The sequence below is a fragment of the Plecotus auritus genome (genome assembly GCF_963455305.1).
Source record: "Plecotus auritus genome assembly, chromosome: 6".
Taxonomy (NCBI): domain Eukaryota; kingdom Metazoa; phylum Chordata; class Mammalia; order Chiroptera; family Vespertilionidae; genus Plecotus; species Plecotus auritus.
Genome location: NC_137773.1, coordinates 178,732,214 through 178,746,412, shown reverse-complemented (window position 1 = coordinate 178,746,412; position 14,199 = coordinate 178,732,214). Strand labels below are relative to the sequence as shown.

The window sequence follows — 14,199 nt, the reverse complement described above, 5'->3', positions numbered from 1 at the left end:
TTAGGATTCTTTAGGTGGTTACTGATACAAAGCATACAGGAAAGCTAACATTTTATTAGAGCCCGCATAACCATAGATATCCATTCCTTCACAAGACTTAGACTCGTTTGGTTCTGTGCAAGGACCGAAGGGATTTTGTAGTCCCATACACTAGACAATCCAAAGACCAGGATGAACACTTGTACGGCAGAGACTTACTCTTTTAAATGGAGGGATCCCAGTGACTAGCAGCTGGGTACACAGCAGCACAGGCTCGGTAAATGTCTCAGCGGACCGAGTCTCCATAGCTGTCTCCACCGCAGAAGCAGCACATAAAGTATGCAGCGTATGTCCCAGAGTTCAGCCAGACACTCTGGTCTGGAGTTGGTAAGTTAGTGGACGAGTTACCTGTTTCAACCAGGCCGTTTTGGAAAGCCTTTGTGTGCACTCAGGATCACAATAAATGGATTTCAACATGAAGGGTTCTGCAGCTCTGGCTGGGTGGTCAGTTGGTTGGAACATTGTCTCACAGATCGAAAAGGCTGCGGGTTCAATCCCCAGTTGGGTGCATATGAGGGGCAACCAATCGATAATTTCTCTCTCTCTCTCTCCCCCACTTCCTCTCTCTAAAATCATTTTCAAAGCGTTTTTGCAGCCATCTATATAATTTATGAAAAATGTTAGCTCTACATTAACACAAAATTCATAAAAACTTTAAACCTGACATGCATCACCTGTCAACTAAAGCAGAGAGTATATCATGAGTAACTATTCCCCAATAAATAAATAACGATTCACTAGGAGGCTAAAAACATCAGACAAAAGACTCAAAACACAAGTCACTGAAGCAAACATTGGTGACTGCTGGAAGCCCTCCCAGAGACCCTTCCCGCACCCGGCGGGAGTGAGCGGCAGAACAGCTCTGCTCGGAGCAGACTTGCTCCGGGTTCTTGCCGGCCCACAGCAAGCTCCCAGCCCGCCCTCCAGCCCGCAGCGACATCACCCTCGTACCAACACCACACACCCTCCCAAGGATGTATTCACTGGTGAGATGTGAGCATCTGACAGAAAAAGCATTCTAAAATAAAAAGCAGCTATACTAATTCAGACCAATTTTAAACCTCCATCTAATGACAATGTATATGCTCAGTTGGAAAGGACTGAAGTAACTGTTAGCTTGGTTTAAAAAAAAAAAAAGGCCCTAGCCAGTTTGGCTCAGTGGACAGAGCAGGGGCCTGCGGACTGAAGGGTCCCAGGTTCGATTCCAGTCAAGGGCACGTACCTCAGTTGCAGGGCCTGAGCCCTGGTCGGGGCACGTGCGTGAGACAACCAACCGATGTTTCTCTCACATCGATATTTCTGTCTTTCCCTCTCTTCCACTCTCTCTAAAAATCAATGGAAAAATATCCTCAAGTGAGAATTTAAAAATAATAATTAAGTTACATTTTTAGAAGGGGGAGGCTACCAATTAAACATAAAGTACATTGTACATGAACCCCAAAGTTAGGGGTACAAATACAAACCCCCTTTTATTCGTATACAGTAACCAAGACTTCCACGAGGCAGTAACTGCCTCTCACTTGAATCCATGAAAGCAGACTGCCCGAGAGAAATCCCGTTAGAAAAACAACAAACCTACTGACTGTTCAGTTGGCCAGCTCGTCGGCCAACGTCAAACCAACCATCTTCACGAGACTGCACTTACAGTCCTAGAGTTTTCTCTTCAAAACAACCAAGCAACTGCCTGCCCGGCGCAGCTCAGTGGTTGAGCGTTGACCTATGAACTAGGATAGGAGGTCATGGTTCGATTCCCGGTCAGGGCACGTGCCCAGGTTTGGGCTCCATGCCCAGAGTGGGGGGTGCAGGAGGCAGCCAATCAAGGATTCTCTCTCATCTTTGTGTTTCTATCTCTCTCCCCCCCTCTCCCTCCCTCTCTGAAATCAATAAAAATATATTAAAAATAAAATAAGCAACTAATCAAAGTAGGGCAGGAATGAAAACTCTTTAATCCATCAGCACCATGGCAAACATTAAGTATGGACAATAAAGTACACTTTTTTGAAAAAAGAAAAAGGTACAGGAGTCAAACTCTAAATAAAATCGTGAAAACACGATCATAAATTACCAGACATACTCACCCCGGGGGAAACAGATTTGAAAGGAGACACCTTCCACATAGCACAACATGTCATAAGGCCCTTTAAACTGCTTATGACAACCAGACACCTTGAGAAAATAAAACAACATAGTAAATCCATAGTACAGTATAGTGCCTATTAGAAAAGCGATGAGCACACCTTATATGTAAATGCAAACACGGTACAATAAGTAGAAGGAAGTGGTAGGTCTAGTAGTAGGACTCCACCTACACAATAACAAAAATCAGTCCTGGTCAGAGCATCGTCTCCGTATCGATAAAAACCAACCGGAGAGTGGAGCAGGAAGAGGTGTTAAGGGGAGATTTCTACCTTTTTCCTCTATAAACACCTGTATTTTCTCACCCTCTTGCAACAAGCATTTACTGTTTTAGTGATTTAAAAAAGAAACCACTCGCCGTGGCCAGTTTTCCTCAGCGACTAGAACATCGGCTGCGCGCTGAGGGGCGCCAGGTGCAATGCCCAGTCCAGGGCTCGTACCTCCGTGGCAGGCTCACTCCCGGCCTCATCCGTGTGCAGGAGGCAACCAGTCGATGTGCCGCTCTCACACGAAGTTTCTCTCTCTCTTCCGCTCTCCCTTCCACTCGCTCTAAAAATCAATGGGAAAAAATATCCTTGGGCAAGAATTAACAAAAAAAATAAAAGAAACCGTTTTAAACATTCTATCAGACATCGTTATTTCTAAATTTAAATATGAACTGTATTCTAGTATAAGGTAACCGATTAAGTTAACTTGTATGAATTTGATTACTGAATATTAGTTATCTAAGAGAATGACTGTTCTTAGTTAATACTATGAGATATTCAGAAATGAAGAGTCGTTTGCAATTTATACTCTCAAATAGTTTAGCCAAAAAGAAACAAACACATATATGTTTTTTATATAGAAAAATAAAGCAAATGTAGCAAATTTCCCATTACTTGTTAATCTAGACAGAAGCATATGGGAATTCATTAATACTATTCTTGTAAGTTTCCTGCAAGTTTGAAATTTTTTCAAAATAAAAGGTTGCTTTTTCTCCCCTAAAGAATGAATCTCAGAAAGAAAAAGAAAGAATTCAAAAGCTGATTTTCAGTGACTCTAGGTATAAATGGTTCAGTTTCCAATATAAGTAATCTCTCAGGGTCTTAATAATTACCTAGCGCATTACAAAATAAGGTACTCAACAGTACTCTGAAAGAATTAAAAGAAATGATGAAGCTGGTCAACTTTTGATTCTGCAGCCCAGTCGAGTCCTATTTTGCCATCCAGAATGTGACTATTCCAGCTTCTCTGCAAAAATTGACAGTGCCATGGAACACTGAATATGAGGGTCAAGAAAAACCATTTTATCTGTTAAAGAGTAAATCATAATGGATTTCATTCTTAAAAAGGGAATAGGTTAAATCTAGTCACTACAGTAAAAGGTAGCAGAAAAGATTTGTGAATACCAAACTAAGGAAATTAGGCAAGTATGATTGATAATCTTGTATGTACAAAGTGTCTTAACCATTGGAACATTTCTTAGGAAAACACAATTGCATCAACAGTTGCTTCATAACCTGCTAAAGACATAATGTATCAATAGAAGAATCGTCCGCCTGAAATCTAGAAAAGACAAGCGCAAAACAAAAAGGACATGAATGCTGGAGGGATATACTTGATCCTAAGTCCTAGGAGAGTTCATGAGGCTTTCTAGACTTTACCAGAAACCCTCCAAGTAATATTTTGGCCTCCATGTACCTCAGTAGCCCAAAAGGGGTACCCTGGCCTGTAGAACCAGACCTCAATACTACAAAAATACTTCTTTCTTACAAATAACGGAAGGTTTTATCCATGTACTGTATACAAAGCTACTAAATGTCAGACCGCATGTGGAATCTGGTGATTACACTGAGACTCTCTCCTAGTTGGCTTTCTATGGCATCTCTATCCCCAATGCAGCCAAGGTGAATTATGAGAATTTTGAGACTTTATCCTCACAGCTTTATATCTTATTTAAAAATACTGAAATATTTTCCCACTTAACTTTAGTTTTGCCAAATTCACCATGCTTTTCATATCATGGTGCCTTGTAAAGTAACTGTTCTTTCTAGCTGCATCTTTCCATCCAATATTCATCCTAACTCTTAAATCCTCATAAAAACCTTTGCAGGAAATGCTATTATGATCCCCTTTACAAATAAGGACACCAAGGCAGAGTCCTAACAAAACCTGCCCTGGTGAAAAAGGTAAGGTTCTAAACAAGCAGTTATTGGCTCCAGTGCCCAGAGGTTTAACTTTTTTGTGCCGCTGGCCATTTTGGCAGCCTGATGAAGTCTGTGAATGCCTTCTCAGTTTAATATTTTTTAAAATGTGTAAAATAAAATACATATAATTATAAGAGACCAGTTACATCGAGGACCAAAAAAACTCCCCAAATGTGTTATAATAGAAATATGCTTCTTAATCTAGTGGTGGATCTCATATCCACTGTAATTTTAATGTAATGATGAACGTAACTCACATTTTGAGGTATCTACAATAAACACAATCCTATATAATAAAAGGCTAATATGCAAATGGCTGAATGGTAGAATGACGGACGAGTCACTATGAGGTGCACTGACCACCACCGGGCAGACACTAAACGCAGGAACTGCCCCCTGGTGGTCAGTGTGCTCCCACAGGGGGAGTGCCACTCAGCCAGAAGCCCGTCAGTCAGACATCCCCCAGGGCTCTCCCCCCACTCCCACCCAAGGTGCACTGGGCCTGTAGTCTAATATGCTAAGTGTCCGACTGGTCACTATGACACGCACTGACCACCAGGGGGCAGATGCTCAACACAGGAGCTGCTGAGCTGCAGTGACTTGGCAGCGGCGGTTCTCAGGGGACGCACCCCAAAACCAGAGAGGAGGGAGCCCGAATCCTTGCGGGCCGTGCGATTCCACCTTCGGCCGTGCGTTATGTTGCTGCTGGGGCACTATCGGCCCGAATCTGGTTTACTGCACACGTGTTTGTGTTCCACACCCAGTATGACAGCAACTTTGCAGAGTGCCCTCTCGCAGGCCGGGGCCTCTTGGGGGATGTCCGAGAGCTGGTTTCAGCTGATCCCCGCAGGCCAGGCCGAGGGACCCCACCTGCCGGAGGGACCCTGCTCACTCCGCAGACGCCGGGGAGGGACCGCAGGTGGTTGGCTCCAGAGCATGTCTGGCCCTTCTCGCCCAGTCCCGCCCTGCGGGCCACCTTCTAACTAATTTCCTTTCAATGTGCACGAATCCGAGCACTGGGTCACTAGTGTATTATAAAGCGATCTGTGATGGGTACTAGTAGAAGCACAGGTACTGTTAATAGTACGGTAGGATGCTGTTTAATCAGTAATTAAGAGAAATGCCACCTTCTGTTAGATGTTAGTGAAGAGGTAATGTCCCCCTAAGTTTATGGACGCTGTCCACAGTAAGACCCTTAACACCTCACACTGACAATCCTCGCAACACTCGTTTAAAAGGACTCAACCTGGGCCCCCTCTTCCTACACTGGACCCCTTGGTGATCCCATCCAGTCCGGTGGTTTTGGATACCACCTAAGGGATGACTACACAATTCATCTCTAGTCCAGACCCTTCCCCTCAACTCCAGACTTGGACTTCAACACGAAAGTCTAAAGGCATCTCAAACTCATCACGTCTAAAACTGAACTACTGATGTATTCCCCAAACTTCCCTTCCTACGGTCATCCTCATCATTGCTGACAGCAACTCAATCTTTCTAACTGCTCAGCCCAGAAACCGTGGAACCATCCTGGTTCTTCTCTCACATGCCACATCTGATCTATCAGCAAATCATATTGGTTTAATCTTCAAAATACACCCAGAATTCAACCATGTCTCGCCATCTCCTGCTACCACCTTGGTACAAGTCACCACCAGCATCTCCCTCCCAGTTACTAGCTTCCTACAAGTCTCCCTGCTTCTCCTATTGTTCCCCCTTGCAAACTGAGCCTTCGGAAGCTGAAAGCAACCAGGTCACACCTGTTGAAAGCTCAGGGAAAAGTCCTTGTAATAGCTCCAGAGACCTGTGAAATCTGCATCCCACCCCACCCCAATCTACCCTTCCTCTTTTCTGTTCAGCCCAGTCTAGCCACACGGGCAGGACGCACCGTGGGTTCGCCTCAGTGCTGTGAGCTACTTATTCCCTCGACTTGGAGTGCTTTCCCACCAGGCAGTGACATGGCGACCTCCCCCCTCAAGTCTCTGCCTCTGTCACTCAAAAAGGCTCACCCAGTCCACCTCATTTTAAATTACAACATCTTCCCCAGAAATGCTGGATCCCCCTTGCTCCATTTTTCACAGCATTTACCCTTGAACATTCTATATTATTTGTTGTTTACCATCCCTCACTAGCAGGTGCCCACAGGGACAAACGTTTGTTTTGTATGCCCCACAGTATACCTGTGTTTGGCACAAGACAGACAGGTTATGCTCGAAAACAGCATTTCTATCACTGCAGCGGACGGGCCTGTCTCCAGAAGAGTCCCTCGAAGACTGACCAGCTCTAAGCTGCTGTGTCCTCAACACCTGGCTGGGCCTGCTCCACAGCAGGCACCGAAAAGCAGATATGCAGGGGATCACAGCCGCTTGCTCTCACCTGAAACAGAACCCCATGTGCCACAGGAAAGCCGGGTCTCACAGCTGTGCCTGACCAAAGAGCGAGCAGAGACAAATACAGAACACCGGGCTCCAGCGGTCACTTCCAACTGCCTTTACGTGTCTCGTGCCTCAGTTTCTTCATGTACCTAAGAACCACTTCCAACGAAAACCTACGTGGAGCCAGCCCTGGGTCACTCCTTCCCCCAGCCCTGTCACCACCTCTCAAGCCCACCTCATCTCATCATGCTGGACTTCAATCCTAACTCACGTTTTTCCTGATGAAGTGCTTTCCACACCTTATTCTCATTCGATCCTCCCCAAAGCCCTATGAGGTTGCTGCCATTACACACCTATTTCAAAGACGAGAAATCCAAACTCAGAGAGATGAAGTCACTTGTCCAAGGTTCAACTAGTGTTCAAACCCAAGTCTGCCTCTGACGTCCTATTTCTTTACCCGACACTAGATTGCTCCTCTCCAATGGCAGGGACACTATCTGACACCTACCACCTCACCGGGTCTGCTGCCACTTCACTTCTCTAGGCTTCCGTTTCTGCGTCTGTACAACAGGTGATGACGTTCAGGATGCCTCCAGTCCTCCTAGTATTAACAGAAAACACCTTATAATTCTTTATATAGTCCACGCAGGTCCGTACACACATCCACATTTCAGAACTTACTTAGTCACCGTTAGCAATCCAAAGCAGTGGGAACAGAAAAGCAGTGAAAAAACTGTAAGACCTCATGTAAAACAACAAAAAGTCTTGATTCCTCTCCACTCATGTCTATCAAGATGCACTTGGGTCTATTTTCCCACATGGTATGAGAAGTTAAGTTCTCCCGAAGAAACGCAAGGATGTGGTCCGTAGAGCCTCTGGGCTCCATCAAACCGCTGGGAAGGAACTGGAAGCAGGCACACAGCCGCCCAGGGCTCCCCTGCTACCCTGCGCAGCACCGGTGCGCACCAGGAGCTTCACTGGATCACAATTTTTGTTCTTTTAGGTTTCCCAAGCCCCAACCCAAAAGCCGTAACATGAGCTTTGTAATGCAACCAATGACCGTGCCATAAATCAAAACCATTTAATTAAGATACTGTTAACCTACAAGCAACCACCTAGGAGAGGAGAGAGCCACGTTGTCAGAACGCATGGCACATGAAGAGCTGGGCTTCGCTTTAGGAGGGCAGGGTGATCGTTTCTCCTTTTGTGCAGAGGTGCCCATCAACACCCCAACGGGAGAACCCTTCTGTGTTGGCCTCGAAGCTAACAACTATTAAGATCCAGACAGTTCTGGACCAAGGGGAAGAGATTTGGAAAAGGGGTGCAAAGGAAAAAGAAAGGGGAAAAAAAAAAGAGAGAGAGCCATTAAGAGAACTAAGGTAAAAAGTGTCCAAAGAGAGACCTATGGGTACCCTTCTGGCCATAAAAGTAACAGTTTCGGGGGAAACCCTCTTCGTCGGGCAGGTCTAGCCTTCCCCCAGCACCGGCGGCGGCGGCGAGCAGAGTTTCAGAAGAATAAGCTTTGCAAAAACAATGGTCTCCCAGAGCGGTGAGTCCAGGCGGAGGGAGGCCCGAGGTGTGCACGGCGCTCGCAGGAGCAGACACAGCCGTGCCAACACGCAGAAACGTCCCAGGCTGGAGAAAACAAAAACACCGCGGGCCGCACCGCCCAGCTTTCTAGAATACGGCCCCGCAGGGACTCCGGGCTTCCAAGCGAGTCTTCTCGGGGAGCGAAAGTCATCCCTTTGGGGGCGAGAGGTTCCGGGGGTCCTTCCGAAAGCGTGCAGATGTGTGAACCGGAGCGACAATGCGGGCCCCTCCGCGGGCTTTCACTTTCGGGCGGAAAAGCAGCCCCGGTGTCACCGCGCCGTCGCGGCTACGGAGGCCTCGCCACCATTAAGGAAACCCCAGTGCCAAGGTGCAGCCGACCCGGGGCCGGACGCACGCCGACGCCGGGACCCAGGTCCGGAAGGAAAAATCAAACCCGAGCGCGCAGCGCGGGCCCCTCCGCGGCCCCGAGCCCAGCGACGCGCGCCAGGCCCTTCCGGTCCCAGCCGCCGGGGCCAGGAGGCCGGGAGCCGGGGCGGGCTTCCACCCGAGCCCGGGGATTCGCGGCCTACCCTCGCCGGGGCCCTCTCGCCGCGTCGGGAGCCGGCAGCTGCTCCGCCTCGGCCCCCGGGCCTGCAGCGCGGCCGGCGGGAAGCCAGAGGAGCCCTCGGAGCCGCGGGCCGGCCGGTCGGTCGGTGCGGACGCGGCGACGGCGGCGGCGGCGGCGGCGGGGCCGCCCCTCCCCCACCGGCCCGGCCCAACCGCCGGCCCGTGGCGGCCCGGGCGAGGCGGCGGCGCGGGCCTGTCCCCCACGCCGCCCGCGCGCGTCCCCGCAGGCCCGTTACTCCGCGCGCCGACCGGGCTCGGGCGGAGGCGGCGGCGCGGGCGGCCGCGGAGCTGGTACTTACTCGGGGGTCGGGTGCTCGGGGTCGTAGAAATCGCCCATCTTCTCAGGCGGCCGCGGCGGCAGCTGCTTCACCAGCGGCGGCGACGCGCGCCCCCTCCCCGGCCGGCGACGCGAGGGGGGAGGGCGGGAGGCCGCGGGTCCGACCGCGGCGGCGGCAGGGGCGGCCGAGTCGCTGCTCGCTCCCTCCTCCTCCTCCCTCGGGCCCTCCGCCCGCCGCCCGCTCCCCCTCGGCGCCGCCGCCGCCCGCCCTCCGCAGGCCCGGCCCCTTAAAGGGGACGCGCGCCGCCGGGAGGCCGCAGCCAGGACCCGGCGGCGCAGGCGCGCTTCCGGAACCACAGCCCCGGCCGGACCCAGGGCGGCTTCCGGAACCACAGCCCCAGCCCCAGCTCTGCGAGGCGGTCGCAGCCGACGGCGGCGGGAGAACGGCCCGAGTCCGCCGGGGAACCGGCGCGGGCCCCGCCACCGCAAAGACCTGCCCCTCCCGGAGCCCCGGGCACCCGAGCCTGCGGCGCCGAGGCCTCCCCGGCCCGAGGTAAAGCTCGCCGCGCCTCCCGCGCCCCTCACCGCGCGCCTCACCGTCGGTTCCCCTCCCCGCGGCCGCTCCCCGCCGCTTCATCTCGGTCCCGGCGAGTGCAGAGCCGGCGCCAACCTGGGGTTCGCCCCACGCTGATCCCCCAGGCGCCCCCTGACTCCACCCCCGCCCCTCTGGCCCGCCCTTCCCCCTTCTTCCTGACCCGCCGGGACACCCTGACCCCACCCCGCCTCTTGCCCCCTGCCCCTCCCTCTCCCTCTTACCCCACCCCCAGCCTCCTGCCCCCACCCCCGCCCCTCTGCCCCCATCCCCTTCCTCCTGCCCCTCCCCCTCCCCCTTCTTGCTGCCCCCGCCGGGCACCCCTGTCCGCACCCCCTACTCCCGACCCCCTGCCCCCGCCGGGTGCCCCCTGCCCGCACCCCAAATCTGCAAACCCGCAGCTCCGGTCTCGGGGTTTGGAGGCCTTAAGGGACACATCCTTTAGAAAATAAAAGTAGTTGCTCACTTTTCTGCTCGGGGACGGGGTGCTGGCGCCGGTCACCCGCGGGCTGCGGGCTTTGTGTCGGAGGAGGAGCCGGAGTGCACCGCCGCCGCTTCCCCTCGGGACGTGGGAGAGTCCGCGGCCGCTGGAACTGGAGTCCGTGGGGTGAACTTTCTGGTGGGTTTCCCTTTTCCCCCCGAAAGGTTGAGTTGGGTTTACCAGCAAACAACGCGATGGCGGTGGGAGCTCCGCCTGGATGCTGTGCGGCACCCCCCCCCCATGGGTTAAAATCCCAACCCCCTGCGGCTGGGAGTCCGAGGTGGGGCCTTTGGGAGGGAGTTGGGCCTTTTTAAAAAAATACATTTTTATTGATTTCAAAGGGGAAGGGGGAGGGAGAGAGAGAAGAACATCAATGATGAAAGCCAACATGGGTTCTCATGGGTTGGCTGCCCCCTGCACGCCCCACTCCGGGGACCCAGCCCGCAGCCCAGGCACGTGCCCTGACCGGGAATCGGACCGGACTGGCCCCTGGGCCTCCAGAAGCCTGAGAAATAAATGCCTTTTCTTTAGAGTCACCCAGTGTGTTGTCTTCTGTTACAGCGCCTGCACTCAGTGTGTCTGTTAGGGGAACGTGTCCAAGGCAGCCATCGGCAAACTGCGGCTCGCGAGCCACCTGCGGCTCTTTGGCCCCTTGAGTGCGGCTTCTCCACAAAATGCCACGTGCGGGCGCGCACGTACAGTGCGATTGAAACTTCTCGGCCCAGGCGCAGACGTCGGTTTTCGGCTCTCAGAAGGAATTCCAGTCGTTGTCCTGTTGATATTTGGCTCTGTTGACTAACGAGTTTGCCGACCACTGGACTCTAAGGGAACATGCACCCTTGGCCAGCTCCTTTCTATAGCCTGTGTGTGTGTGTGTGTGTGTGTGTGTGTGTGTGTGTGTGAACATGCTTACGTTCACAGCGTCTGTTAAGTTGTGTCTCACTTGGGGATGTTGGCATCACATCCAGGTCCAGTCACCAGAAGGTCGCGTCTCCCAAGCCCACCTTTCTGCAGACGTAAACGTGGCCTAATTTCTCTCCCTTGTAAGATGAGACTATTAATGTGGACAGGTCCTCTCACTGTTAATAGGATTCAGTGGGATAATATTTGCAAAGCCCGAAAGCCTCAATAAATGTTGGCACTTACTCTAACACAGTGCGGTGGTTAGGAGCTCACGATGCCTGGCATTGGGTGCCAGCTTCGTCACTTTCCGGCGACACGATGCTGGTCGTGGTTACTTTGCATGCTGCCAGTGCCTCATCCATAAAATAGCGTTGTTATCCATGGCACAGAGGGTGTGGTGGTGATTCAACTACAACGAACATGCCTGTACGATGCCCCTCAGTGGGTAGGGGTCCATCCAGTGAGGGTTAGCTTTCAGGCTTGGGGCCTGAGGCCTTGTTGCCACAGAGGCCATTGGGAGCCACTTGATATTAGATAATAAAAGGCTATTTCAATTTTAGGTGGAAGTGGCTGAAATAGTGTAAGTATGAGTTGATAAGACCTAAACTGCCGAAACCGGTTTGGCTCAGTGGATAGAGCGTCGGCCTGCGGACTGAAGGGTCCCAGGTTCAATTCCGGTCAAGGGCATGTACCTTGGTTGTGGGCACATCCCCAGTAGGGGGTGTGCAGGAGGCGGCTGATTGATGTTTCTCATCGATGTTTCTAACTCTCTATCCCTCTCCTTTCCTCTCTGTAAAAAATCAATATATTTAAAAAAAAAAAAAAAAGACCTAAACTGAGGTGAATGAGAAAGAAGCAGTCAAGTATAGGTTTCCTATACTCTTAATAACAAAGGTAAAGAAGTGGTCAAAACTAAAAAATAGCTCCTATATAATAAAAGGCTAATAGGCAAATCGACCGAACGGTGGAAAGATTGGTCGCTATGACGTGCACTGACCACTAGGGGGCAGACGCTCAATGCAGGAGCTGCCCCCTGGTGGTCAGTGTGTTCCCATAGGGGGAGCAGGGTAGTGGCAGGAGCCCCTCCGCCTCCGCGTCAGTCGGACATCCCCAGAGGGCTCCTGGACTGGGAGAGGGTACAGGCCGGGCTGAGGAACGCCCCCCTCCAGTGCATGAATTTCATGCACCGGGCCTCTAGTTTACCATAGGAAGTAATAATACATAATTTATGTAGTTCATAACATAAAGCAATATAGAACTGATATCCTGGACACTAAGGTCATTTGAAATTAGGACGGGCAGAGGGGTGGCTGCAGTTGGTTTTCCAAGGCCCCTTATTATTTGGGAAGAGGGTGAAGAGATTAACTTTAAGCTTTAGTCTTTCATGTGTACAAGTTAATAATGGGTAACTACTAAAGCAGTATATAATTTCCAAATTAGGAGGAGGAGAAAGAGAATTTTTAGAAAGATATAAAAAAAAAGATATAAAAATAGAAAAAATAGAAAGCACAAAAAATATAAAAAAGAAATACAAATATTTCAGTAATTATAGTAAAAGTAAATGGAATAAACTGCCCAATTTTTAAAATATGTAATGAACAAAATAAAATCCAACCATATGCTACTTTTTTTTACTGATTAAGGTATTACATATGATACACTACTTTTGATACATTCTTTTTTCTTTAACATAGACAGATGTCTGCCTTGTACACCATTTTTTTTAATGTTTTTGTTGATGTTTGGAGAGAGGAAGGAGAGTGATAGAGAAATAGAAACATCTACTAGTATGAGAGAGAAACACCATCAACTGGCTGCCTCCTGCACGCTCCATACTGCGGATCAAGCCCACGACCGGGAATCGAACCAGTGACCTCTTGGTTCATGCCTGGGTCAATGCTCAACCACTGAGCCACACCAGCTGGGCTTGATACATTCTTAAAACCAAGAAAACAAAGATGTAAAAAAACGGGAAGAGATGTCATGCAAATATAACAGTAGAAAGCTGATAGACCATGTACCCTTGACTGGAACTGAACCTGGGACCCTTCAGTCTATAGGCTGATGCTCTATCCACTGAGTCAAACAAGCGAGGACTCATCATTGATATTTCTGTCTCTCTCCCTCTCCCTTCCTCTCTGAAATCAATAAAAGTATTTTTTTTAAATAAATGAGCCCTGGGTGGTTTGGCTCAGTGGATAGAGCGTTGGCCTGCGGACCAAAGGGTCCCAGGTTCGATTCCGGTCCAGGGCGCATGCCTGGGGTTGTGGGCTTGATCCCCAGTGGGGGGCGTGCAGGAGGCAGCCAATCAATGATTCTCTCTCATTGATGTTTCTCTCCCTTCCTCTCTGAAATCAATAAAAATATATTTTAAAAATAAATGAAAGCTACTAAAGCCCAGCTGGTGTGGCTCAGTGGTTGAGCATCAACCCAAGAACCAAAAAGTAACTGGTTTGATTCTCGGTCAGGGCACATGCCCCAGTTGTGGGCTCGATCCCCGGTGTGGGGCGTGTAGGAGGCAGCCAATCAATGATTCTCTCACTGATGTTTCTATCTCTCCCCCACCCTCTCTGAAATCAATAAAAAATATATTTAAAAAAAATTTTAATGAGAACATGCTCCATTAAGCCTATTTAATCCATAATTTTTCTACACATTACCACTATTCATTTTTTCATTGTAAATATATTTAGAAAAATAATTTCAAGAAAAATATTAAATTCTTTTATTGAGTTTATTTTTACTAGTACATATTGTTTAGAAAACACTTGAATCTTTGAAAAATTTTTGTACCAAATGTATCTCATAGCTTTTGTCAATGGAGGTTTTATTTTGTGGTCTATCTTTCCCTATAAAGCCGGTTTTCTCAGGTTACTTTTTTCCATCTTAATGTTGTGATGAAGATTTTATTCTTTTGTCAATTTTCAGTCGGTAACAATTTTATTTTGTGTCAGTTACTTACTATTTCACTTTTTCCTGGGTCAGACTTTAGAATTCAGTTTTACCTTAAAGAATTATGTCAATGTCTGAAATTCCAAATTTAGCCTTCT

The 14,199-nt window shown here is 49.7% G+C and overlaps 1 protein-coding gene and 1 long non-coding RNA gene across 2 annotated transcripts in view; one reads left to right on the top strand and one right to left on the bottom strand.

Annotated features, from left to right (window-relative positions):
• The window catches only part of SETD2 (SET domain containing 2, histone lysine methyltransferase), a 76,568-nt gene extending 67,165 nt beyond the window's left edge, over window positions 1-9,403 (bottom strand). The window contains exon 1 of the mRNA XM_080676494.1: window positions 9,196-9,403. Coding sequence (XP_080532620.1) covers window positions 9,196-9,233 — 38 coding nt within the window. The 5' untranslated portion in view covers window positions 9,234-9,403. The remainder of the gene's footprint in view (window positions 1-9,195) is intronic.
• A 92-nt stretch (window positions 9,404-9,495) lies between these two features.
• Window positions 9,496-10,782, top strand: LOC308252217. The gene is made up of 3 exons (XR_013960997.1): window positions 9,496-9,726; window positions 10,224-10,384; window positions 10,588-10,782. It is a non-coding gene; the product is annotated as an uncharacterized lncRNA (long non-coding RNA).
• Window positions 10,783-14,199: the final 3,417 nt, after the last annotated feature.